At 42.1% G+C, this 27854-nt stretch overlaps 1 protein-coding gene across 1 annotated transcript in view; it reads left to right on the forward strand.

Moving 5' to 3' along the window:
• Positions 1-463: 463 nt before the first annotated feature.
• Positions 464-27854, forward strand: part of VIT (vitrin) — a 61774-nt gene continuing 34383 nt past the window's right edge. The window contains exons 1-6 of the mRNA XM_038773060.1: positions 464-527; positions 2439-2504; positions 8880-9036; positions 15307-15440; positions 18701-18778; positions 24361-24564. Coding sequence (XP_038628988.1) covers positions 500-527; positions 2439-2504; positions 8880-9036; positions 15307-15440; positions 18701-18778; positions 24361-24564 — 667 coding nt within the window. The 5' untranslated portion in view covers positions 464-499. The remainder of the gene's footprint in view (positions 528-2438; positions 2505-8879; positions 9037-15306; positions 15441-18700; positions 18779-24360; positions 24565-27854) is intronic.

The following is a 27854-nucleotide window of genomic DNA, read 5'->3' on the forward strand; positions in this document are numbered from 1 at the left end:
TGCTCAATAAATATGATTGATTGATTGATCTAGCTAGTTAGGTTATTGTATTTGAGTCCCAACTGTGTGCCGAGCTCTATATTTGAGAACTTGGGACAGTAGTTAAATGAGAGATGTGGCTTCTGCCTTCAACGAACTCACAATCGAACAAATGACTGTTGTTGCAAGCAAACACATGGAAGGATTAGTGATATAAGCAGGTATAAATTAATGTAAGTTAATAAGTTAATAGCAACAAGAATATGCTAGGGTGTGGGCATTAAGGGAGGCTACTGGGTGGACATAAGATGGGCAGATGGAAAGATGAAGTTCAATCAGGAAATTCCTCCTCTGGAGGAGAAAGGTCATGGGAGGGGGGAGAGTTACAGACACAAAGCAACCTGTGATGTTATCATTTAGGCCCTACTTGAAAATGAAGTAAAATTTAGAACTTCTATTTTGTTTTTACTTCCCCTCCAGAGTATTCTACCGATATTTATGGGCTTTTGTTGATCTCACTATGAGGGCATTGGCTTTTGAAGTCTTTGGTAAGTAATTTTAAATTTTGCCCCGATACACCCTAATAGGACTTTCTGAGTACTGAAGTACTTAAGCGCTTAGTACAGTGCTCTGCACACAGTAAGTGCTCAATAAATATGATTGATTGATTGAAGTGCATACATTTTCACTTTTATTTACAATGCTATATAAGGAGAATTCTAAAAGGATAAATACATTGGGGTAATCTGAAAATAGCAAAAACAGGCTTTACTATATTGCAGATTATTACTATTATTATCCTGGTACTTGTTAAATCTGATTATTTGCCACACACTGTAATAGGCGCTGGGATAGATACCAGTTAATCAGATTGGACACAGCCCCAGACCCAAATGGGGTTCACAGTTGAAGACAACAGCTATTATATATCAGCTCTCTTCAGATCTCTTTTCTCACCTTCTCACCATACCTCAGTCTTAAATCTCTCCCATTAGTTTTCTTCAGCTTCCCTCTCCCTGGTGAGATGCAGTATGGCTCAGTGGCTAGAGCACGGGCCTGGAAATCAAAAGATCCTGGGTTCTAATCACACCTCTGCCGCTTGTCTGCTGTGTGACCTTGGGCAAATCACCTCACTACCCCTCAGTGACCTCATCTGTAAAATGGGAATTAAGAGTGTGAGCCCCATGTGGGACAGGGACTGCATCCAACCTAACTTGTATCTACCCTAGTGTTTAGAACAGTGCTTGGCACATGGTAAGCATTTAACAAGTACCATAATTATTATTATTATTCCCTCAGGGAAACTGGGTTACTGCATGTCCCTCTTACTAATCTCGGATATTTCTTGAAATGAAAATTCTGTCATCTAATGTGCTCTTTAAAATCAGATGGTCTGTACTGTACCACTGATATTCAAATTACTATCTGCCAATGCTGCTGTTTATTTTATTTTATTTTATTTTGTTAGTATGTCTGGTTTTGTTCTCTGTCTCCCCCTTTTAGACTGTGAGCCCACTGTTGGGTAGGGACTGTCTCTCTATGTTGCCCACTTGTACTTCCCAAGCGCTTAGTACAGTGCTCTGCACACAGTAAGCACTCAATAAATACGATTGATTGATTGATTTTCAACTAATACCTTGGGTCATCTGCTTTATAAAACTTTGGTTTAGGGAATTGTACTTGTGGTATTTATTGCGGGCTCACTGTGTACAGAGCACTCTATTAAGCACTTGGGAGAGTAAAATTCAAACAAACAGAATTGCTAGTCACAAGGATGTGCATTTCTGTTATTCTCAGTAATGAAGAAGAGTTGTGCTCATTTGCCAAATCTCCGTGCTCTTGCCAAATCCCCTATATCTAGCCGTGAAAATGGCAAGATATTTATAATCATTAAATGTGCTGTTTTTAGATTCTGAAGATGAAACTACTAATGTTGCTTTTCGTCTTTGTGTTTATGTGTGGGAGGCAATCGTTAAGCGTAAGTATCTGTTCAAAATGTTGGTCAGATTTATGGTAAAAAAAATAAACACTGAGCTGATCTACATTTCCCCCAAAGATAGAGAGCTCTCTGTAAACTGATCTTAAACAGAGGGAGAGTGAAGTATGTTAGTAGATTGAAACTGTTTTAAATCTTGATTGAGTGATTTTTTTGTTTGTTTTCGGGGTTTTTTTTTTTTTTTTGCTTCCTGGAAAGTTGTTCTTGGGGAAACTGGTCTTTTTGATTAGTAATTAGGAAAAGAAGGAATAAAAATAAGATCATGATACCTTTTTTTAAAAAAAATAAAGTCATCATAATATAGATTTTGGAATGTGTCCTTAATATATGCGGCAAAGTAAAACATTTATTCTGTTTAATAAACCACAAGATAAGGTTCTAGAAAAATCAAAGCTATTTATGCCAAATGATCCTGATTGATTAATCCATGGTATTTGACTGATGCTCAATTTCCTTTATTTAGTGCTGTTACTGACATGTACCTATGCAACTAAAGAAGCCAATAAGAAGAGCAAAAAGCTTAAACCATGTAAGTGGAATCAAAATTCCTCTCTGAAGTTGCAGTGCAATAATCATAAATGTTCTTCAACAATTTTTCATTTTCATGTCCACAATAGCCACAATCTCAGACAGTACAACTGGCATGCCTGGGATGTGCTTACTTCCTGAAGGGTTCTTCTTAATCTCAAAATAATTTAAATAAGAATTAAAGTACAAACTTGTATGGCCATTCTCTGTGACCAAACTGAGGTGGGAATTTTGTGGCTAATCTGAGATGGTTTCCATGGTCCAATCAGGGAATTCAGTCCACACAGCTGTGGATACATTTGCTTTGGAAATTCAGAGGGTTGCTATGGTTTCAGCCCCTCTTCACACCCTGGGATTGGATGTGAAATCTCCTGGGAAAGCCCACCAGTTTGTATAGGGAAACCCTTTCTTGCTTCATTCCTATGATTCTTGGGGACTTCCAAAGGGACCCAATCTGGCCCTGTGACATTTTGGGATGGTTCCAGTCTCCCAGTAGCCCCACCATTGATTCCAGTTGTCTCCCAGGGGGCCTTGGGGACCCTCAACCAAACTGAAATCTCCCTCAGGACACTAGAATTCCTCTGATGGTATTAGAGCTACCAAACCACTCCATCCATTTAAGGGTTGGGTCAAACTAGGGCTAACCAAGGCCTCCTCTGGCAGCTGCAGATTTTCCTGACCTCCCTCTGTTCTGACTCTCTCACCCTAGAGCAGTCCAGGAAACACAGAAGCTCCAGAAAAGCCCTGGGGCAGAAGGGTAAAAATCATGTGATACCCCCTTCTCCCTGTTCAGCTAGACAACCATGCATACTCAATTATGTAGGGAAGATGAGGGCCAGCTGTTGTGAAAAGTTTCAAGATATTGCATCCTCTGGAGGGTACCAAATGTCATGGCCAGATCAGGGGTGCTAGAATAATAACAATCGTGGTATTTGTTAAGCCCTTACTATGTGCCAGGCATTATACTAAGCACTGGGGTAGGTACCGGATAATCAGGTTGGGCACAGTCCCTGTCCCATGTAAGTCTCACAGTCTTAATTCCCACTTTACAGTTGAGGGAACTGAGGGACGGAGAAGTTAAGTGACTTGCCCAAGGTCACACAGCAGTGAAGTGGCAGAGCCAGGATTAAAACCCAAGTCCTTCTAACTGCCAGGCCCGTGCTCTATCCACTAGGCCACACTGCTTCTCACTAGGCCACTAACATCATTTGCAACTCCATTCCCTGCTCCAGTATACTACAATTGGAACTGGTTTAGGCCAAGCTCTTGTGGCTCAAGAGACAGGGGCGAGGGAATGTGTCTCACTGTCAGTGACCACTTTTCCAGCGGGATGAAGACTGGTTGACTAACGTCTGGTGCTTTTCAAAATGGGTGCCTTATTTTAAAGCAAACCAGCTTTCTTTTTGAGTATGCAGATGAGCAAATTAGCACTGTTAACCCTTGGGAATAATGCTTCTCTTTCCAGCTTGAGGGACTTCATATTGGAACAGCAAGAACCTGTAAACCACAGGATCTGCTAGCTGTGGGTTGAAATGCTGGAAGGAACAAATTATTTCCTTATGTCAGGGACCAGAGTCAAGAGGCGTGAATCCTGGGGCCAATAGCTGTCCAAAGCACTGGTTGGGTTAATACAGGGAACAAGTACATTATCAGATGTGTGTTCCCTTGGTTGGTTTTCAGGGTCTTAGTTAAGCTCCTCCTCAAATGTTTTAACGATTGGTGTAACCACAACTCTCAATGGGTTGGAGCTGTAATTCAAGTCTTTCTCATGGGTGAGTGCGACCCAGAAGGAAGCCGCTCTGCCATCTTGGAAATGGTTGGTTTTACGAGCCACATTTGAATAGATAAAAGCAAAAGTAATTTTGTGTTATCAGTAAATGCAGCAAAGTTTGCAAACCATCACAACTGCTGGAAGAAGAGTCACGCACAGGTCAAGGTTGAGAGTATCCTCTACCTTTCCTTAATGAGAGAAAGTCCTATGAATGTAAGCAACCTAATACTGGTCTTTCCATTACTGAATCAATCTATTATATTTATGGAGTGCTTACTGAGTACTGTACTGAGTGCTAGGGAGAGTACAGTATAACAGAGTTGGTAGACGTATTCCCTGCCCACAAGGAGTTTACCGTCTAGAAGGGGAAACAGACATTACTATAAATAAATAAATTATGGATATGTACATAAGTGCTGTGGGGCTGAGGGAGGAGCGAATAAAGGGTGCAAATCTAAGTGCAAGGGTGAGAGAGCAGAACCTTTTGACAATTCTCTTGGTGTCTGAGCAACCTATTTAATAAGGTAAGGCTCACCCCACTAGGGAAAAGACTGAGAAAAGCATTTCCAATTTCATTTTCATTTCCAGTGCAGGTAATATTCTAGTCAGAGTCCTTCGGAATTTCTCACTGACTAGATCACAATCACTTAGGCAGTAGGCTGCCCAATGGTGTCATCAGTCAATCAATTGTATTTATTGAACGCTTACTGTGTGCAGAGCACTATATTAAGCGCTTGGAAGGAAGCAGTGTGGCAGAGGTGGTAGACATGTTCCCTGCCCAGGATGAGTTTACAGTCTAGAGGGGGAAATGGATGCACAAATAAAGCAATAGAAAACAGAAAGGCAAGCATGGCCTTGGAAAGGCCACAAGAAAGAGTGTCAACAGTGGACCATTAAACTCCTTAGAAGCGGGAAGATCTACAAGGCTATCATGGTGTCCAACCTTCTATCTGGCTGGGAGAGCTGGACTTAGTTTAGTTCCTTGAGTTGTTTAATCAGCATCATCTATTAATTGTGGTATTTTTTAAGTGCTTTCTATGTGCCAGTCACTGTACTAAGTGCTGGGGCAGATGCAAGGTAAATGGGTTGGACACAGTCCCTGTCCCACATGGGGTTCACAGTCTTAATCCCCATTAAGAGGATTAATGTGGGCCAGAGAAGGCTCGATATCAAATGGCAGGGGACACGTGAGGAGAATGGATGACGGCGGCGGTATACCCAAACACCTGCTGTTGGGTGAGGAACTAGTAGGGTGCATACACAATACCAAAGGGCAAAAAAAAATAAAAATAACTTAAAGACATGGGGCATCTTAGTCTTGAACAGTGTAACATAGTAGGGGACTTATGGGAAACCTCTACAGTACACAGACCAGCCTGACTGGCAAAGCTCAGGAAATGGGTTGCTCATTATTTACCCTAATTTGTTAATAATAGCCATTATTATTATTGTATTTGTTAAGCACTTACTATGTTCCAGGCACTATATTAAGCACTCAGGTGGATACAAGCAAATTGGTTTGGACACAGTTCCTGCCCCACATGGGCTCACAGTCTATATCTTCATTTTACAGATGAGGTAACTGAGGCATAGAGAAGCAAAGTGTCCCACAGCAGACAAGCAGCAGAGTTAGGATTAAAAGCCATGATCTTCTGATTCTCAGCCCCATGCTCTATCCACTACGCCATGCTGCTTCTCTAAACAATGCAGGAGGGATTGCTGAGCCACAGTGGTCTTCAGGGGTCACGGAATGTATGGCTGGAAGTTCACCATCAATAGTGCTACCCTTGATGAGGAACAGCTACATACATGGGGTACAGTGTCAGAAAAATATCTCCTCAGACACACAGAGTCAGTAAGAGTCACAGAATCATCAGTAAGTTACTTTGCTGAAATCTGAAATCTGTTAACAGTACTAATTGATAAGTGTTTACTACGTGCCAAGCACTGTATGAAACACTGGCGTGCATACAAGGTAATCAGGTTGAACAGAGGCCCTGCCCCACATAGGTCTCACTTTCAAATATGGGCACAAATGAGGATAATATAATCCTGAGACATGAAAAGTTCTGCCCCTTAATGTGAAGATTCTCCTTGCTTTCTGAGAAAGAGAATGTTTTCCCCATTTTACATGGCAACTCTAGTAGTGAGTAGTTGTGATGTGGCTTTGTGAGAAAACACAGTTTGCCATGTGTTTAGCGTTGTAAGCAATCATGAGGAGATGTAAATGTAGGGTTTGCCATGACATGTCCTTAGCAGAAAGCCGTAAAGTCACAAACAATGCTTTTGTTCCCGATACTAGAACGCCATAACAGCCCATGGAATATCCATGAGATGGCTGTCTCAGAGTGGAAGACATGATCTCTGTTAGGTAGGCAAGACCACAGATAGACGGCTGTCTTTTAAAAAGACATACTAGAAAATGTCATCCTTTCCTGCAGGTTTTAAAAACCAAGAGCAACCTGACGGAGAACTGACTCGAAGTAAGCATTTCTGGGGAAAGAAAAGCAAGGAAATCATTCCAAAACTAACCTGGAAGGTTGTTGATTAAGGCTTGGAAACAGATGGAGTTCACTGAATTCTTGGAGGGGATTCTACCCCCTCTCACTGCTTATTCCCTCCCACTACCCCCAGGAACAGAACCAACCCAACAAAGGGCTCAGGCCTCCAGTCAGCTTGAATGACACAAAATCTGTGTGAATAGGTAGGGAAGGGTTAAAAGGAGAGGCTGGAGTAGATACAGCTGGAAGCCATTAACAGCTGGGATCATCACAGAAACCTAACAAGAGGGTGGGTGGGCTGGCCATGATTCAGCAATCATTCAAGTAGAGCCAATTGGGTCAGATCTGGGGGGAGAAATCTCTCCCTTCAATTGCAAGATTTCTGCCATTCACCCCTTTCCACGATCTTCCATTCCAACACGCCATCTCCAAAGCAAAAGGACAAAGTCCTTTTCGATACAGAGGAAGACTTATTCTTTCAGTGGTCCCAAAAGAGGCAGCAGTGGTTCCCGAAGGGGAAGCGCTGAGTTGAGAAGATCCTTGAGTGTTGGGTTCAGGTGAGGTCTCAAGGTAAGAGACTGATTTAAGGGCATATGAGAGAGGTACAGTTGGTCATGCAGCCAATGCAATCCAGTCATGTTACTCTCTACTCTCTCTACCTCCCTCATCTCATTCCCTGGCCTAATTGTCAAGGATTCCCAACCTCTCACCCCCAACCCTTCTTATCTGATATAATATGAGTTCTTTATATGACTCTGAGCAAGCCAGCAGAGGATCATGAGAGACAGTGTTGATCATCTCCTCTTGACCCCACCTTCAACACACCAGAAGTGCCAGCTGCCTACTTATAGTTGTAAAATCCAAAGAACCATATTAGAGCACCACTCTGTGACATGCACGGACTAATTACACTTCCAGATTTTCTTTCCTCATCTGTACAATGGGGATTCAGTACCCTTTCTCCCTCTCCCTTAGACTGTGAGTCCCATGTGGGACAAGATCCGTGGCCAACCTGATGATTTTATATCTACCACAGTGCTTAGTACTGTCCTTTGCTCATAGTAATTGCTTATCAAATACCACTATTATCAGTATTATTATTACACTGCTTGATATTTAATTTTAATCTTTCATTCATTCATTCAATCCTATTTATTGAGCACTTACTGTGTGCATTCATTCATTCATTCAATCGTATTTATTGAGTGCTTACTGTGTGCAGAGCACTGTACTAAGCGCTTGGGAAGTACAAGTTGGCAACATATAGAGACGGTCCCTACCCAACAGCGGGCTCACAGTCTAGAACAGGGAGACAGACAACAAAACAAAACATATTAACAAAATAAGTAGAATAGTAAATATGTACAAGTAAAATAGAGTAATAAATCTGTACAAACATATATACAGGTGCTGTGGGGAAGGGAAGGAGGTAGGGTGGGGGGATGAGGAGGGGGAAGAGGGGGAGAGGAAGGAGAGGGCTCAGTCTGGGAAGGCCTCCCAGATATCTCATATCTGATATCTCATATTATTTTGACCAAGTTACATTTAAGCAGTCTTGCAAATAGCCACTTACCAGGATGAAGTAGTCATTTATGCTGGGAGTTGGAAAGAAAATGACCTCTATCTATTTTCCTGGTTCGGTAAAGGATGACAGACTGATTAGAATGTTTATGGGTTAGTAAATTTTCATGGATAGTTTTTAAGCCTCAAAGATTTCTCTGTGCTCCTGTATGTTAACCTACCTTCTGAAACAGTCAGTTCCCTCTTATAAATATTTCAAGATTGGAAAATATGCATTTCAGGAAACAAAATTGGGCCTTTTTCTTGAAGGATCTTCCAAAGGAAGCCACAATTTCCTGATCTTTAAGACCCAGGACAAAGTTAAGCCTTTTAAGCTAGTAAATTTGATAAACTCAGATGGTGGTAACAATGGTTTTGTGGTCTTAGAAATGGTCTACCCAAATGTTTATTTGCATGACAGGAATGTGCCTGGAGTCCCCATAGGGCTCGATTGTTTTACAGTGAAGTAAATAAGCCACCCTAATCTACTTATTCGGTGTAACCAACTGAATGTGAGTAATTTGCCCTTGTTTCAAATTCACAGCTGTGCCTCAGATCGACTGTGATATCAAAGCAGGGAAGATAATCAATCCCGAATTTATTGCAAAATGTCCCGCTGGATGTCAAGATACCAAATATCATGTTTACGGCACTGACATTTATGCATCTTTTTCCAGTTTGTGTGGTGCTGCTATTCACAGGTGCGCAGGTTTGAACTGTTTAGAGAGCTTGCAATTCAAATGTCATTTTGGAGACATTGATCAAAGTCAGATGGGACTGGAACTATGGAAACTAGTCATACCATAACAGCCTATAATGCATTTCTCAGAACACTGTTGAAAAGGAATGTGGACTTTAAAAAAAAAAATCACAATAAAAAAAAAAATCCCTAGGCAGTTCTCGGTTGCAAATAAGCTAAATATAGAGCAGAGCAGCAGTTTGGCCTAGCGGAAAGAGCACAGGCCTGGGTGTCAGAGGACCTGGGTTCTGATCCTGGCTCCACCGCTTGTCTGCTGTGTGACCTTGAGCAAGTCACTTCACTTCTCTGTGTCTGTTACCTCATCTGCAAAATGGGGACTAAGATTGTAAACCCCATGTGGGACTTGGATTGGGTCCAATCTGATTATCTTGCAAGTACTTCAGGGCTCAGAACTGTGCCTGGCACATAGTAAGTGGTTTAATATCATTTAATAAAAGAGGAAATTGGGCATAAATGGTGACATCTTTAGTTTATAAATAAGCTGCCTTTGCTAGTATCAGTCAAGTGTCACTTCTCAGCAATTATTTTAAAAAGGAGGTAGATACTGGCTAAAATACAACCTTTCCCCCATTACCTTGGGTAATTGAAAGTTGTGTATTTTTGTGGACCATTTAAACCTTGGTAAATTCAAGGCAGCAACACACCAATGAATTATGAAAGAGACTGTGCTTGTTCTAAACCACAGGAATAAAACATGCATTTGACCAAAAAGTTACTCTTAGCCATTTCTGCCTGTGAACTTAGAACAGCGCTTGGCACATAGTAAGCGCTTAACAAATATCATCATCATCATTATTATTATTATATTTGAGCCTTAGCAGTGCCCCTCTCCTCCACCCCACGGAGGTTGATCTCATATGTCAAGTAAATTGTCCATCTAGTAAGGTATTGTCCATCTAGTCAGATATTCTGTCTCATACAATTGTACCAATGCCCATTTGTATTATGATGATGATGATGATGATTTAATTCCCAATGCCCAATTTGCACTGTGTCCATGAGTTTTCATTTTCCCTCAAGTTTGAGTGGGTGCACTGTAGCCCTGGTGTTGTGGAATCTAGTAAACAACAATTTCTGGTCAACACCCTTCAATTAAATCCCTGTCAAGTCTCCAACTTTCCAAACTCAGGAGTTGTAATCTTTTCCTTCTAGACTCATCTAGATCCTGCTCCTCCTTCTCAGTCATCTTCATTGCCCTTCACTGCACTTTTTCCAACTGCTCTATTAGGTCTTTTCTAAAATACGGCAGCAAGAATTGGACACAGTGTCCCAGGTGTAGGAGTGTTATAGTTGCGATAATAATAATTACTGTGGCTTCTTAAACTCTTATTACATGTCAAGCACTGGTCTAAGCACCAGGGAAGATACAAGATAATCAGGTCAGACACAGGCTCTGTCCAACACAGGGCTCACAGTCTAAGTAGGAGGGAGATTACTTAGCGTGGTGGATAGATCACAGTCCTGTAAGTCAAAAGGACTTGGGTTCTAAACCCAGCTCCGCCACTTCTCTGCTTTGTGACCTTGGGCAAGTCACAAATTATTTGTGCCTCAGTTACCTCATCTGTAAAATGGGGATTAAGACTATGAGCCCTGTGTGGGACAGGAAATGTGTCCAACCTGATAAGATTGTATCTACCTCAGGGCTTAGTCCAGTGCCTGGCACTTCAATCAATCGTATTTATTGAGCACTTACTGTGTGCAGAGCACTGTACTAAGCACTTGGGAAGTACTAGTACATAGTAGAAGCACCGTGGCTCAGCGGAAAGAGCCTGGGCTTTGGAGTCAGAGGTCAGGGGTTCAAATCCCGGCTCCGCCAATTGTCAGCTGGGTGACTTTGGGCAAGTCACTTCACTTCTCTGGGCCTCAGTTACCTCATCTGTAAAATGGGGACTAAGACTGTGAGCCCCAAGTGGGACAACCTGATCACCTTGTAACCTCCCCAGCGCTTAGAACAGTGCTTTGCACATAGTAAGTGCTTAATAAATGCCATCATCATTATTATTATTATAGTAAGCATTTAACAAATACCATTTTTAAAAAAGCAGTTATTGAATCCCTGTTTTACAGATGAGGGAACTGAGGCACAGAGAAGTTAACTGACTTGTCCAAAGTCACACAGCAGACAAGTCACAAAGTCAGTTGGCAGAGGCGGGGTTAGAACCCAGGTCCTCTGATTCCCAAACTCATGCTCTATCCACTAGACCATGCTGCTTCCCATAGTGCTTTGATTTACATAATGGCAAAAGTATGCTTTTTGCTCTTCTGTACGGTAACTGTTAAGAACTTACTGTGTGCCAGACACAGTGCTAAGCACTGGGGTAGATACGAATTAATCAGGTTGGACACGGTCCCTGTCCCACATAGGACTCACAATCTTAACCCTTATTTTACAGATGACATCGAGAAGTTAAGTGATTTACCTAAGGTCACACAGCAGACAAGTGGTAGAGTGGGCATTAGAACCCAGGACCATGCTCTATCCACTAGGCTATACTGCTTCTCTTTATTTTCTATGCACTTTTTGATAATGTCCAGCACTGTGTGGTAACAGGTGTAGTCAGATATATAAGCTTAGACCAACCCTTCCCATACTCCTTTAAGAAGGTTGACATAATAATAACAATAATAATAATAGCATTTATTAAGCGCTTGCTATGTGCAAAGCACTGTTCTAAATTGATCAGGTTGTCCCACTTGGGGCTCACAGTCTTAGTCCCCATTTTACAGATGAGGTAACTGAGGCCCAGAGAAGTGAAGCGACTTGCCCAAAGTCACCCAGCTGACAATTGGCGGAGCCAGGACTTGAACCCATGACCTCTGACTCCAAAGCCCGGGCTCTTTCCACGGAGCCACACTCAGGTCTAAGCAGATTGAAATTTCTATTCCTTACAGTTTCTGTCAACCCAAGGGGCCATTTTGACTTCAGGAAGTTGGGAGGGCAACAGAAGTGCCCACACAGGAAGCAGTAAAGAAAGCAGCCATTCAGTATTATCAAGATCAACTTCACTGCAGCCAGAACAGGCAGTCAGAAGCTGTTGGAGATTTGAGAGGAACTGTTTGTGTTTATTAGGTGTTAGCCCTTTAGATTAAAGGGTTTAATGGTAACAAAAGAAACAAGCCTGCAGTATTCCTCCATAAAGATACTGTGGGAGCTCTCCTAAACTCCAAAGATACCTTAGATAAAGTCTACTACTTCAAAGCAAGGCGATATTGGGCATATTTGAAAACAGATCATGATTTGACTCAGTCTCTTCTCTGAACTAATACCTGCCTTTAAAAGGGATGGGAGGAAGGGAGACTGCTCCAAAATCGATTCAGTAGAGAAACACACCCAGAGACTGTTGTCAGTTGTTTCATCTTCTGGCAAGAATAGTCCCTATCATAACAATGTTTAATTAGAATCAGTGAGTTAGCTTTTCCAGGGTGGATAAATTGCCCTAAAAATTTCACATGAGAATGGATCTATGAAGGTAACCATTGATTACATTTATTGGGTACTTAACGGTGTGCAGTAAATATCACTGAATGATTGCAGAGCACTGTACTAAGTGCTTGGGAGTGTACAATATAATTGAGTGGGTAGGCATGTTCCCTACCCACAACGAGCTTACAATCTACAGGGGTAGACAGACATTAATAGAAATCAAGAAATTATGGATATGTACGTAACTGGCGTGGGACTGAGGGAGGGGTGAATAAACAGTGTTAATCTTAGTACAAAGGTGATGCAGAAGAGAGTGAGAGAAGAGGTAATAAGAGCCTAGTCGAGGAATACCTCACACTCTTCCTCCAACTTACTGCCAGGGAAAGAATTCTTGGCTGGGTGGCTCATTGTTTAAACCCAACATGACCATTTTTACCTTCCTATGTTTTTAAGGTCCAGTGGCAGGGTTCATTCATTCATTCAGCTGTATTTATTGAGCGCTTACTGTGTGCAGAGCACTGTACTAAGCGCTTGGGTTGATGATGATGATGGTGGCATTTATTAAGCACTTATGATGTGCAAAGCACTGTTCTAAGCACTGGGGACGTTACAAGGCGATCAGGTTGTCCCACGGGGGTGCTCACAGTCTTAATCCTCATTTTCTAGGTAAGGTCACTGAGGCCCAGAGAAGTGAAGTGACTTGCCCAAAGTCATACAACTGACAAGTGGCAGAGCAGGGATTTGAACCCATGACTTCTGACTCCAAAGTCCGGGCTCTTTCCACTGAGCCAGGCTGCTTCTCAACCATGGGGTGGCAAGCCTGGCATCCAGAGGGTCATCATAGCAACCAGCACAGCCTAGTGAATAGAGCACGGGCCTGGGAGTTAGAAGGACGTGGGTTCCAATCCTGCCTCTGCCACGTGCCTGCTGTGTGACCTTGGGCAAGAGAAGCAGCGTGGCTCAGTGGAATAAATAAATGCCATTATTATCATTATTATTACTTCACTTTATGCCTCAGATACCTCACCTGTAAAAAAGGAGATTAAGACTGTGAGCCTCATTTGGGAGAGAGATTGTGTTCAAGATGATTTGCTTGAGTCTACTCCAGTGCTAAGTACAGTGTCTGGCACATAGTAATTCCTCAATAAATACCACAGTTATATTATTATTATTCTTATTATTAGATCCACAGCTTCACAACCCCAAAGGGAAGAGAGTGTCTGAGCAGGAGGGGATATCTTGCAGAAAGAAGCAGCAGTTTCTGCCTCTGCTAGCATCTCCCTCTCCTCACTGTTGTCTCCTGTCAGACAGGAATTTTGGTGTTGGCTGAAGGATGAGAAAAATGGTCAAGCAGTCGAGTCCAACCTGATTCTCTTATGCCTACGCCGGTGCTTAGAACAGTGCCAGACACATTGTAAGCGCTTAACAAATACCATTTTTAAAAAGCAGCCATTCAATCAATAGTATTAATTATGATAGGATTGATTAAGCACTTACTATGTGTAAAGCACTGTTCTAAGCGCTGGAGAGGTTACAAGGTGATCAGGTTGTCCCACGGGGGGCTCACAGTCTTAATCCCCATTTTACAGATGAGGTAACTGAGGCACAGAGAAGTGAAGTGACTTGCCCAAAGTCACACAGCTGACAAGTGGCAGAGCTGGGATTTGAACCCATGACTTCTGACTCCAAAGCCCATGCTCTTTCCACTGAGCCACGCTGCTTCCCTAATTGAGCACTTAGTCCTTTCAGAGCACACTGCTACTGAGAATACTGAGGTATTTGTTATCCCAGTGGTATTTGGTGGAGAACACAAGAGAATGTAAATGGTACTATCAATAATAATAATTAATAATTACGATACTTAAGCACTTACTACGTACCAAGCACTGTTCTAAGAGCTGGAGTAGATGCAAGTTAATCATGTTGGACAAAGTCCCTGTCCCACATGGAGCTCACAGTTTAAGTAGGAGGGAGTAGGATTTAATACCAATTTTTAAAAAGCACATGAGGTAACTGAGGCACAGAGAAGTTAAGTGATTTGCCCAACATCACATAGCAGACATGTAGCAGAGCTGGGATTAGAACCCAGGTCCTCCAACTCTCAGGCCTAGAAGCAGCGTGGTTCAATGGAAAGAACCAGGGCTTTGGAGTCAGGGATTGTAGGTTCAAATCCCGGCTCCACGCAGTGTCAGCTGTGTGACTGTGGGCAAGTCATTTAACTTCTCTGGGCCTCAGTTACCTCATCTGTAAAATGGGGATTAAGACTGTGAGCCCCCTGGGGACAACCTGATCACCTTGTAACCTCCCCAGCGCCTAGAACAGTGCTTTGCACATAGTAAGTGCTTAACAAATACCATTATTATTATTATTGTTCTTTCTAGGAGGCCTTGCCACTTCTCAAGCTATCTGAAACATTAAAACGTCAGCGAGGAGCAACAGTGTTGCCAGAAAAATAGCACCATAACTAGCAGAAGCAGCCAGAAGTTAGAAAAAAGAATTGGAGCCTAGAAGATCAGAGAAATTGCTGAGTGTGAGAGCAATGAGATTATGAATTAAGGGGGAAGAAAAAGTCCTAGAGCATAAATCCAGATATCAGATTCCATATTTTAGGGGCTATTTTTTCCAGTTTCTTCATTTCTCTGCCTTTGTTTCTAAATGGAGAAGGCAGGCCAATTCAAACATGCCTTGACCTCTTTAAACAAATGCTTCAGTAAAACCTACAGATTCAAGAAAGAATATGGTTTTCATTATTAACCTTGTTTCAAAGATCATTCTCTGTTTTCACAGCGGTGTGGTTGATAATTCAGGAGGGAAAATCCTCGTTCAAAAAGTAGCCGGACAATCTGGTTATAAAGGAAGTTATGCCAACGGAATACAGTCCTTGTCTTTACCACGGTGGAGAGAGTCCTTCATAATAGCAGGTATTTTCCACAATTGTAAAATAGTTTTCAAACGAGTGATTGGTGCCACCCTTATTTTGAGAGCACTTAGAACATTTGGTGTTTTCCAGTAACCGTTCATTTTTTTAATGGTAGTTGTTAAGCACCAACTATGTGCCTGACACTTTAATAAGCACTGGGATAGATTCGAGCTAATCAGGTTGGATAAAGTCCCTGTCCCACAGAGGGCTCACGATCTTAGTCTTCATTTTCCAGATGAGGTAACAGGCCCAGAGAAGTGAAGTGACTTGCCCAAGGTCACCGAGCAGACAGGTGGCAGAGTCAGGATTAGAACCCAAGTCCTTCTGACTCCCATGCCCATACTTTCTCCGCTAGGCCACAGTGCTTCATAAAAACTTTCAACTTTCCTGCTTTCAGGCCCTTCGTCCTGTCTGAAGTTCCTTCCACCTTCAAATCTGTCACACTTCAGTTCTCCCCATCTTCAGGGCCTTTTGACAATCTAGCCTCCTTCCAGACCCCAAGTCATTTTTCTTCTCCCACATTCAGAGTCTCACAACTCTCACCTTAGTAATTCCACACCACAGCCATCTTCAGAATACTTTAAATCACCGCCTTTTACCCCTTCAACTCCTAAACCCCACCATTTCCAGCCATTCAGCAAAGAGTTTACTGACACAGATAACTATTTGTGCCTGGGAGAGTTGGGTGAGTGCACTCTGGCATCAAAGAATAACTGGCAGCCAAGGGAATCATCATATAATTCCATCGCATGGACACCTGACAGGTGTGACTTCTCAGCCTGCTGCCAGTGAATTTAACAGGATTATGTCAAGATCCTCACTTGAAAACTTAGATGTCTCAGTGACCTTTCCTTGAGTTGTTATTTCCAATTTTTACACTTCAGTGTGCTCCTTTCATTAATTCACGGAGCTGTTTTATTTTATTTTGCCAGCAAGTTTCTTTCCACACAGTTCTGGAAATGAAAATACAGATGAACTACTGAAGAGCTTTCCAATTCTACCAATTTACTCCCTTAACACATCTTCTGGGTCACATATTCTGCTTCGGCATATAATAAATAGAAATGAAATTACATCTAAACTGCCACATAAACTATAGGTCAGGCTTGCAAATGAGTAAAAATGGATCCACCTACAACTTGTTTTTACAGCCCTCTGATACTACTTCCCATTAACTCTCCCCCTGCATTTCCCCATTCTCCAAGGAAGTACGCTTGTAAAATGTTTGAAATACGAGTTCTTCACTATTTGCCCGGCATAAAGGGATGGTCTGTGTCTTTTCGACTTCAGGTTTTAAATCAAGTAAGCATGAAATTCAAATGAAAAATATGCTGGTGTTCTCAAAAATGAGACATGGCAGTTTACTGTGTGACGAGTGCCCGATTGTGATAAATGAGGTTTCTGAAAGTGTAGCTTCTTTTCAATTTATCTGTTGTCAGAAATCAAAATCTTTTAAGGTATGCATAAAATATTTAAGTTTCCCTACCCACTTTTCTTAGGTGGCTAATGTCATGGATTTTGCCCAATTTCAAATGCTTCAGAATTTATACACCAATAAAATACTACTACTACTAATAATAATAATAATAATAGTATTTGTTAAGCGCTTACTATGTGCCAAGAACTGTTCTAAGTGCTATGGTAGATAAAAGGTAATCAGGTTGTCCCACATGGGGCTCACAGTCTTAATCCCCATTTTACAGGTGAGGGAACTGAGGCACAGAGAAGTTAAGTGACTTACCCAAAGTTACACAGCTGATGAGGCAGAGCCGGGATTAGAACCCACGACCTCTCACTCCCAAGCCCGGACTCTTTCCAATTCAGGATGTAGGGTGGTACTTCTTTATTAATAATAATTATTATTATTATAACAATGGTATTTGTTAAGTGCAAGCACTGTTCAAAGCACTGGGGTAGATACAGCTAATCAGGTTAGACACGGCCCCTGTTCTACGTGGGACTCATATTCTTAATCACCATTTTCAGATGAGGCCCAGAGAAGTGACGTGACTCGCCCAAGGTAACAGAGCAGACAATGGTGGAGCCGGGATTAGAACCCAAGCCTTTCTGACTCCCAGGCTGGTGCTCTAACCACTAGGCAAGGCGGCTTCTTTGACTTTCTTACTGTCAACAGGCACCCTGGTTTCATAGCATCTTGAATGCAAATACACTGTCGGGGTGGAGAGTTTTAGAAAAGAGGGAATCTACTTCCCAGGGCTGTATTTCCCAATTCAGGGGTGGCCAAACCTCATCACCTGAGGAGCTGGAAAACAATAACGAAATATGGAGGAGAGAAGCAGTAACCAAAGCAGGGTTGTCTAGTGGATAGAGCCCAGGCCTGGGAAACAGAAAAACCTGTGTTCTTATGCCAGTGCCCCAGTTGTCTGCTGTGTGACCCCGGGCGAGTCACTTAACTTCTCTGGGCACCAGTGACTTCATCTGTAAAATGGGGATTATAACTATGAGCCCTTTGTGGGACAGGGACTCTGTTCAACCTGATTTGCTTGTATTCATTCAATCATTCAATCGCATTTATTGAGCGCTTCCTGTGTGCAGAGCACCGTACTAAGCGCTTGGGAAGTACAAGTCGGCAACATCTAGAGACGGTCCCTACCCAACAACGAGCTCACAGGCTAGAAGGGGGAGACAGGCAACAAAACAAAACATGTAGACAGGTGTCAAAATAGAACAAATAGAATTATAGCTATAGGAACATCATTAACAGAATAAATAGAATGGTAAATATGTACCAGTAAAATGAATAGAGTAATAAATCTGTACAAATATATGCAAGTGGGGAGGGGAAGGAGGTAGGGCGGGGGGGATGGGGCGGAGAAGCATCCATCCCAGCACTTAATACTGTGCCTGGTACACAGTAAGTGCTTAGCAAATGCCACAATTATTATTTGGGGGGCTAGTGGAGGATAGCAGGCAATATTGAGATGACAGAGAGAGAGAGAATGAGAATGAGAATGCATGTGTTGGGGAGGGAGGAGAAGGGGGAAGGGAGAAAAGGGAGACAAGCAGCTAAGGGAGGAGCTAGTGGCCACACTGCTCCGTGGCTCAAATAGGTGAGGGCTCCATTGCCAATGAAAGGGTTGGAAGAGCAGGGCATGGCAGTCCGCCACCACCATGATGGTGAAATGACCAGTTATAGAGTTAACATGTGCAAGCACACAGCAGCCGAAGATGAGTCAGCCGTGGCCATCGTGGTTCTAACATTTCCATCACCGAAAATAATTCCATCAATTCTTTTCACAGAAGGTAAACACAAAAAGGGTGTGACCTACCCAACAGCTCTTGAATATTTGTCATCCAAAGGCTCAACGGTGAAAGCGGGCAAGTGATTTTTCTCTCTTTCATTTAAATTTTAAATTTTAAATTTTAATTTTAATTTTAAATTTTAAATTTAAGCGCTTAGTACAGTGCTCTGCACATAGTAAGCACTCAATAAATATGATTGATTCATTGATTGATTGATTAAATATATGTTCTGAAGTTTTAAAATAAGTAGCAGTAAAGATTTCTTACGACGGAGAGATGACAAGCGAATTCAGTGACCTGTGGACAGGAAGTTTGGGAGCACAGTGATGCATGGGATCATTTATGTGCCTTTGTGTTGGGTGGCACCTATTTTTAAATGGTATTTGGTAGGCACTTACAATGTGTCAAGCACGGTTCTAAGCTCTGGGGAAGATATAAGTTGATCAGATGGGACACAGTCCCTATCCCATCAGAGACTCCGTTTTCCCTGATTCTGTGGGGATGGAATTTCTATTTTTTGCACAGAGAATGAATGTACCACCTTGGATTTCGTTGTTTCATTTCTAAATCAAATCAATCAATCATTTCTATTGAGTGTTTACTGTGTGCAGAGCACTGTACTAAACACTTAGGAGAATACAGTGTAACAAAGTTGGTAAACACGTTCCCTGTCCACAGTGAGCTTACAGTCTAGATGGGGAGAAGAGTAATCAGTCAATTAATCAATGCTATTTCAATCAATCAATCAATCAATCGTATTTATTGAGCGCTTACTGTGTGCAGAGCACTGTACTAAGCACTTGGGAAGTACAAGTTGGCAACATATAGAGACAGTCCCTACCCAACAGTGGACTCACAGTCTAAAAGGGGGAGACAGAGAACAAAACCAAACATACTAACAAAATAAAATAAATAGAATAGATATGTACAAGTAAAATAAATGAATAAATAAATAGAATAATAAATATGTACAAACATATATACAGGTGCTGTGGGGAAGGGAAGGAGGTAAGATGAGGGGGATGGAGGGGGGACGAGGGGGAGAGGAAGGAAGGGGCTCAGTCTGGGAAGGCCTCTTGGAGGAGGTGAGCTCTCAGTAGGGCTATTTATTGAGTGCTTACTGTATTGAGCACTTGGGAGAGTACAATACAATAGAATTAGCAGACACTTTCCCTGCCCGTAAAGAGCTTGCAGTCTAGAGGAACTATATACCATTCTTCCTGAAGCTCCATTGCTTCCTGTGAGCAAAATAAGGATGTAACTTAAACAAAAACTTACTTTACAAGTCAATGGATTGAGATAGGTCTGTGTAAGGGTCCTTTTCAACTGTCGTTGGAAAGAGAGGGGTAAAGATTAATTGTAAGCTTGTTGTGGAACATAGCTACCAACTCTGGATTGTCTCTGTTACTGAACTGTACTTTCCAAGCGCTTAGTACAGTGCTCTGCGCACAGTAAGCGCTCAATAAATACGATTGAACGAATGAGTAAACTCTGTTCTATTGTACTCTCCCAAGTGCTTAATACAGTGCTCTATGACTGTATTCTTTGACTGATGAGCATTCAAATAGACAGAAGCAGAAAGGAGTGGAGTCAGAGACAGTTTTCTCTCTCTGTCCCTATGTCCTAACCACAGTAATGCCAAAGTGGTGAATGCCGTTGGTAAAGTGCCTCTTGCATCTAAACAGGGTCAGGCCTGCAACAATATTAGATTAAAGATAATAAGAATAATAATAATGACATTTGTTAAGTGCTTACTATGTGCAAAGCCCTGTTTTAAGGGCTGGGGGGATACAAGGTGATCAAGTCGTCCCACGTGGGGCTCACAGTCTTAATCCCCATTTTACAGTTGCGGTAACTGAGGCTCAGAGAAGTTAAGTGACTTGCCCAAGGCCACACAGCAGACATGTGGCAGAGTCGGGATTAGAACCCATGACCTCTGGCTCCCAAACCCGGGCTCTTTCCACTGAGCCATGCTGCTTCTCTAAAGATGCCACTTCACTCTCCCTCCCTCATCAGCCCTTCTAGACTGTGAGCCCACTGTTGGGTAGGGACCGTCTCTATATGTTGCCAACTTGTACTTCCCAAGTGCTTAGTACAGTGCTCTGCACACAGTAAGCGCTCAATAAATACGATTGAATGAATGAATGAATGAATCAGCCCCATCACTTCTGCTCCACAGCTCGGGAGCAGTAATCTTCTCCGCTTTTCTGATCGTGGCCCAGCAAAAGTCAAAAAGTGATAATGTAAAAACCCAAGACTAGCTGGGGTCTAAGGACAATTGGACAACCAGATCTCCCGGATCATTTAGCTTGTTGGTTGAGGTAAACTGATCCCAATTACTCTTCTGCCCATACTAAGAGCTCAGTTGCTAACCCTGAAATTCCTGTAGCTTGATTTGTGCATCTCTTGTTCCTGTTTCCCAAACACCACAATTCTGGTTGTCTTTGTTTTCAAAAATATCCAGGTTGAGAAGAAGTGGCCTAAGGGATAGAGCACAGAAGTAGGTGTCAGGAGACAGTATGAATGAATGAACCTGCATTCATTCATTCAATCGTATTTATTGAGCGCTTACTGTGTGCAGAGCACTGTACTAAGCGCTTGGGAAGTACAGGTTGGAAACATATAGAGACGGTCCCTACCCAACAGTGGGCTCACAGTCTAGAAGGGGGAGACAGAGAACAAAACAAAACATATTAACAAAATAAAATAAAATATGTACAAGTAAAACAAATAGAGTAATAAATCCGTACAAACATATATACATATATACAGGTGCTGTGGGGAAGGGAAGGAGGTAAGGCGGGGGGATGGAGAGGGGGAGGAGGGGGAGCATCCTAATCCTGGTTCTGCCACTTGCCTGTTTTGTGGACTTGGGCGATTCACTTCCATCAATCATAGTTAATTTAATTAATTTAATGATGGCGTTTATTAAGCGCTTACTATGTGCAAAGCACTGTCTAAGCACGGGGGAGGTTACAAGGTGACCACATTGTCCCACGTGGGGCTCACAGTCTTAATCCCCATTTTACAGATGAGGTAACTGAGGCACAGAGAAGTTAAGTGACTTGCCCAACGTCACACAGCTGTGTACAGAACACTGTAAGCACTTGGGAGAGTACAATAGAACAGAGTTGGCAGACACATTCCCTGCCCTCAAGGAGCTTACAGTTTAAACAGGAACGTTAACTACCCCTGGCCTCAGTTTCCTTCTCTGTAAAATGGGCATTCAAAACTGTTTGCCCTCCTCTTTAAGGTGGGAACTCCATGTGGGACAGGGATATGTCTGATCTGATGATCCCAGTGCTTAGTACAGTGCCTGGCACATAGCAAACACTTCTCCAATATCATAATTATTACTATTATCGTTACTATCAGAAAATTTTATTGTATTTCCAAAGCAAGTTGTCCCCATTCAGCTTGAAGTTGTAAAAAAAATCACTCTTTCCTAGCAAGACAAACTTTTGTTATTTTAACTTAAAAATAACTAACGTAATCAGCCGAGGTGCCTCTTTTTGTTGAAATTTTACCTTGAGGAATCAAGTTCTGTCAAATTTGGAGAAAGCCCAGGTGGAGAGATTACTAAGGTGGTTTACAGGTCTTTGTGGAGAGAGGAGAATATTGATATTTGAAAGCGTGAGTGGGTGTTCATTTTTCAACATACAGTTGACTGCTGCCCAAGAAGTGAAGCTACCAATTAATCCTATTTATTGAGCACTTAGTGGGTGCAGAACACTGCATTCATTCAATCGTATTTATTGAGTGCTTACTGTGTGCAGAGCACTGTACTAAGCGCTTGGAAGAGTACGATACAACATGGTTGGCAGATAAATTCCCGGTCCACAGTGAGCTTACAGTCTAGAGGGGGAACGGGTAAATCAAGGGAAAATATCCCCCAAGGACAAAAAATGTCATTTCATGAACACCATCCCACTTAAACAAAGCAAGCTTAATTCACCCTTACAAGTTCCATGTTGGAAGGGGATATCACGTGAGATTTAAATATTGTTGTTCCAAGCAGTCAGCGACCGAAATGTGGGCGGCTGTAATTTGACCGTGTCTTCCTTCTATTTTTATCAGCTTGGAATAGTAAAGTACCGGTTTACAGAAATCCACCAAAAAGCCTCAGAAAGCCACGGCAACCCTGGCGCTATTGCAAAGGTTTACTCTAGATGGGAAAATAAGCAAGTTGTTGATTGAAATGGCTGTTAAAGGGAGGGCCTGGAGTCTAAAGAAGAGCAATTTATCCCATCTTAGGCAGAGACTTGGGCAGAGATGGCAAAGCATGCCGTTCTAGGACAGTTTTCTGCTTTGCCCTTGCCCACCCCGTCCCGAGAACCATTAGTACTCAGTGGTGTGGGGAGAGCTGGCTTTGCCAGTAGTAGATTGGCATCATCATCATCATCAATCGTATTTATTGAGCGCTTACTGTGTGCAGAGCACTGTACTAAGTGCTTGGGAAGTACAAATTGGCAACATATAGAGACAGTCCCTACCCAACAGTGGGCTCACAGTCTAAAAGGAATGGCATGATTGATGTGGCAATGTAGCCACTCCCTGAAGTGTCCCCCATGGACACTGGTTCATTCTATCAATCAATCAATCAATCAATCAATCGTATTTATTGAGCGCTTACTGTGTGCAGAGCACTGGACTAAGCGCTTGGGAAGTACAAGTTGGCAACATATAGAGACGGCCCCTACCCAACAGTGGGCTCACAGTCTAAAAGGGGGAGATAGAGAACAAAACCAAACATACTAACAAAATAAAATAAATAGGATAGATATGTACAAGTAAAATAAATGGAGTAATAAATATGTACAAACATATATACATATATACAGGTGCTGTGGGGAAGGGAAGGAGGGAAGATGGGGGGATGCAGAGGGGGATGAGGGGGAGAGGAAGGAGGGGGCTCAGTTTGGGAAGCTCACCTGGAGGAGGTGAGCTCTCAGTAGGTAAGGTCGTCGTGAGCAGGGAATATCATCAATCGTATTTATTGAGCGCTTACTATGTGCAGAGCACTGTACTAAGCATGTCTGTTTATTGTTATATTATACTCTCCCAAGCACTTAGTATAGTGCTCTGCACACAGTAAGTGCTCAATAAATACAATCAAATGAATGAATGATAATAATAATAATAATAATGGCATTTATTAAGCGCTTACTATTTGCAAAGCACTGTTCTAAGCACTGGGGAGGTTACAAGGTGATCAGGTTGTCCCACAGGGGGCTCACAGTCTTAACCCCCGTTTTATAGATGAGGCCACTGAGGCACAGAAAAGTTAAGTGACTTGCCCAAAGTCACACAGCTGACAATTGACGGAGCTGGGATTTGAACCCATGACCTCTGACTCCAAAGCCCGGGCTCTTTCCACTGGGCCACGCTGCTTCTCATATGAATGAATAAGAGGGTCTCCCCGAACATCTTTCTGGGGCCGAGCTCCCATGCTTCTCTGGTTCCTGTACTCTCGACAGTTATGTGGCTTGGTACACACTGTCGCCTTCAGCAATAACGTGTGAGGAGTTGGCCCATTTGAACTACGTAAGGTGTAACTACTCTAGGATGAATCTGAAGCTCCTGTGGCTATTAGCATTTCTGATTTTTGCCAGAAATTGCACTTATAAGGTTCAAATATTCACTTTTTTTCCTTACAGCTGAAACCACCAAAGTTTACCAGAAGGCTACGGTGGCATCAGCAATCACACAACTAACCACTTTGGCACAAGAAACTACCCCCACCTCAACCGAACCAACCAGCTCAACTCTAAAACCAACACCACCGACAGTTTCTAGCACTACAGTCAGCAAAACTACACCCTCTAAACTTCAGGGGGTGCTTCACAGGACCAGAAATATCGGTCAGTAGAATGAAGAGGCAAAGTGTTTCATTATCTTGGGCTGCAGTGGAGATAAAAGATGGGGAAGGGGAAGAAGACTACCTTATAAAATAATTTAATTAAATAGGATATTGCTCTGTTTCTGTTTAGGAGATCACACATTAATGAGTGTGACCTCACTGGGTGACCGGCTAGTTAACACTTTTTTTTTTCAGATTTTGTACTCTTTTTGTGAGGGTGGGCATAGAAATAATTAAGACACAATATCCACTAGTATACAGTGAAGTGGGAAATTCAGAACCTTAATTGAAAGCCATTTACTTATAGATGCATGGATTTGTTTGTTCATTTTTTTAAGCCACATAAGCTCTAATTCTCTTTGGTTTGGCAGGTTTAAAACAGTTCCTACACTAATTACAACTCATTCCAAGCAGTTCAAAATAAAGCAACTCTTTCATTTATGAGGATGGTTAGTAGGAAAGGATTGAAAAAATGTTACTTATTTCTTCGAGCATGCTAAGTGCTGGGTGGTTTTAGTCAAACAGAATACAAAAGGTAACAATACAGCAATTTTTAGTATGACATGAGGTGAATACTTTCTTACCTGAACATAAAGGAGTCTGAGAGTCTAAGTTAGTGTGAATTTAAATTTCAATTAAAGAATATGAATTTTTAATTATACTATAGCATTAGGATTCCTGTTCACTCTTCTTTTACAAAGTGTCTATTTTACCCCTGCAATCTGGTAGATTTTAGGCTCTTGGGGTGTCTATATTTGAGTAAAAACCTGGCAAACAGGATGCCGCTGAAAATTTTCCCATCCCTATTAGGGGCAACTATAGCTGAGAGTTGCTTTTTCTGGTGGTTTTCTTTCCATTATTTTGCTCTATAATTTTTAATTCTTCCTTGCATCTTACCCAATTCAGAACACTTCGTTCGGGCTCTTGGAAACTTTCTGCTCGAGTTGCTCTACTAAGGAAACTTACTGGAAGACAGATTGTAAGATTCTTGATGTCAGGGAACATATCTTCTACTTACATTTTAGGCTCCCAGTCACCTGCATTAGACACCTGCACACAGTGAGCTCTCAACCCCTGTTATCCTCCAAAAACAGCTTCCCTAGGCTGGTACACTCCATAGCTATGGTGCACCCTATTCAACTTTATTTTTTTAGTTTCCAGCTGTTTCTCCACTTTGTTCCAGTCGAGTTATTCATGAGAAGCAGTGTGGCCTAGTGGAAAGAGCACATGCTTAGGAATCAGAGGACCTGGGTTCTAATCCCAGCTTTTCCGCTTCTCTTCTGTGTGACCTGGGGCAAGTCACTTAACTTCTCTGTGCCTCTGTTTCCTCATCTGTAAAATGGGGATTAAATACCTGTTCTCCCTCCCACTTAGGTGCTGAGTTCCAGGAGGGTCAGGGACTGGGTCTGACTTGATTAACTTGTCTCTACTCTAGTGCATAGAGAAGGAAAAAAAAACCCCAGACACCACAGTTATAGCATTCCTGTCTCCCAAGAAGCTAACCCTCCTCCCCAGTATCTGGCATGTTCTCTGTTCTGTTCCTGTATATATGTATATATGTTTGTACATATTTATTACTCTATTTATTTATTTATTTATTTATTTATTTTACTTGTACATATCTATTCTATTTATTTTATTTTGTTAGTATGCTTGGTTTTGTTCTCTGTCTCCCCCTTTTAGACTGTGAGCCCACTGTTGGGTAGGGACTGTCTCTATATGTTGCCAACTTGTACTTCCCAAGCGCTTAGTACAGTGCTCTGCACACAGTAAGCACTCAGTAAATATGATTGATTGATTGATTGATTGTTCCATCTAGTCAAAGAGGAAAAACGATGAAAGAGCGTGAGCTCCTAAACAACTTGATCTGACTAATTGGAGAGGCTAAATAAGAGGCCCTACAGAAGATAACAATAATCAGTCAATGGTATTTACTGAGGACTTACTGAGTGCAAAGCAGTCAGTCAATTGAATTTATTGAGCGCTTATTATGCACAGAGGACTGTACTGAGAACTTGGAAGAGTACAATATAACAATATAAAAGACGTATTCCCTGCCCACAGCAAGCTTACAGTCTAGAGGATGTGCTTACAGTCTAGAGTACAACAGAACTGGTAGATATGTCTGCTGCCCACAAGGATCTTACGGTCTAGAGGAATAGCTTACTACTGATAACATTCGAAAGTTTCCATTTTCCATTTCCATTTTCCTACCCTCAATGCAGCCCTCAAAAGAGAGCCCACAATATTCACAAACTCTTTCATTTCTTTGGGATCCTTCATTCCTTCAAAAGTTCCCGAGTGACCGAGTGTATATTTGTAAACGATTTCCACCAGCTGCCTCCCAAAAAAGACATCAACTTTTATATAGTGTATAATTAACAGCGAGGTGAATTTAGTCTCCTACTCAAGGAAAGCAGAGAGCTTTGAAATCTCGAATTAAGTTAAGGCATATGCTTTTGGATAACTTTAGAAAATGTGAAACATTGCGGCTCCCAAACTGAAAAACCCATGTTATTCCTGGCTTTGATTTGGTGTTTTCGACAACAGCATTGTGGCCGATCAATGCTCCTTCTTCATCTTTGTGCGGCAACCTGCCTCTATTCTAGCCCACAGGCTCTTATACAAATATTTGGAGCAAGACTTTCCCTGAGCTGCGTTCTGAAATTGCTAAGCGGGGAAGCCAAGTTGAGACCAAAAAAAACTTTTCAAAAACTGTATTTCCTATTCAAAGGACTTTTCCCAAAGCACAGAGCACGCTGCAGATTGAATCTTGCAACGTCTGTGTGTTAATGTGTGCCTTTGGGGGGTTTTCCATGGATTTCTAGACACATTTCATTTGATAATATTTTTGTATTATAAGGACTCTTTCTTTGGAGGGGCTCAAAGGGTTCTGCATACATTTATCTCCCTCGTGAACATTTATCTTCTCAAAGCTGAATGGGAAGTGTTTTCTCTGAAAATAAGGGCTTTGACCTTTCCAGTAGGAGGCATCCCCAGGTCATTAGTAAACACACAGTGTAAATCCTCTTTTAAAAAGTGACATTAATGTAAGCTTTGGCCTCAATCCCCAACCCTTCAGCACAGAATTTGAACTGCACCGACAGTGACAACAGTGAATATCTTTCTCACTAGCAAGATGCCCAATTAAGTTCACTTTTTCCAATACTGAGATCAGTCAAATAACATCACAGGTACGCCAGGGAAGTTATGGGGTGTTAGTTGGTAGTTTTCCCTGTTTCTCACCTCCAAGATCCTGTGATTTCATGTTGGAGATATCCTGTCTTCCTG

Source organism: Tachyglossus aculeatus, chromosome X1, assembly GCF_015852505.1.
Source record: "Tachyglossus aculeatus isolate mTacAcu1 chromosome X1, mTacAcu1.pri, whole genome shotgun sequence".
NCBI lineage: Eukaryota > Metazoa > Chordata > Mammalia > Monotremata > Tachyglossidae > Tachyglossus > Tachyglossus aculeatus.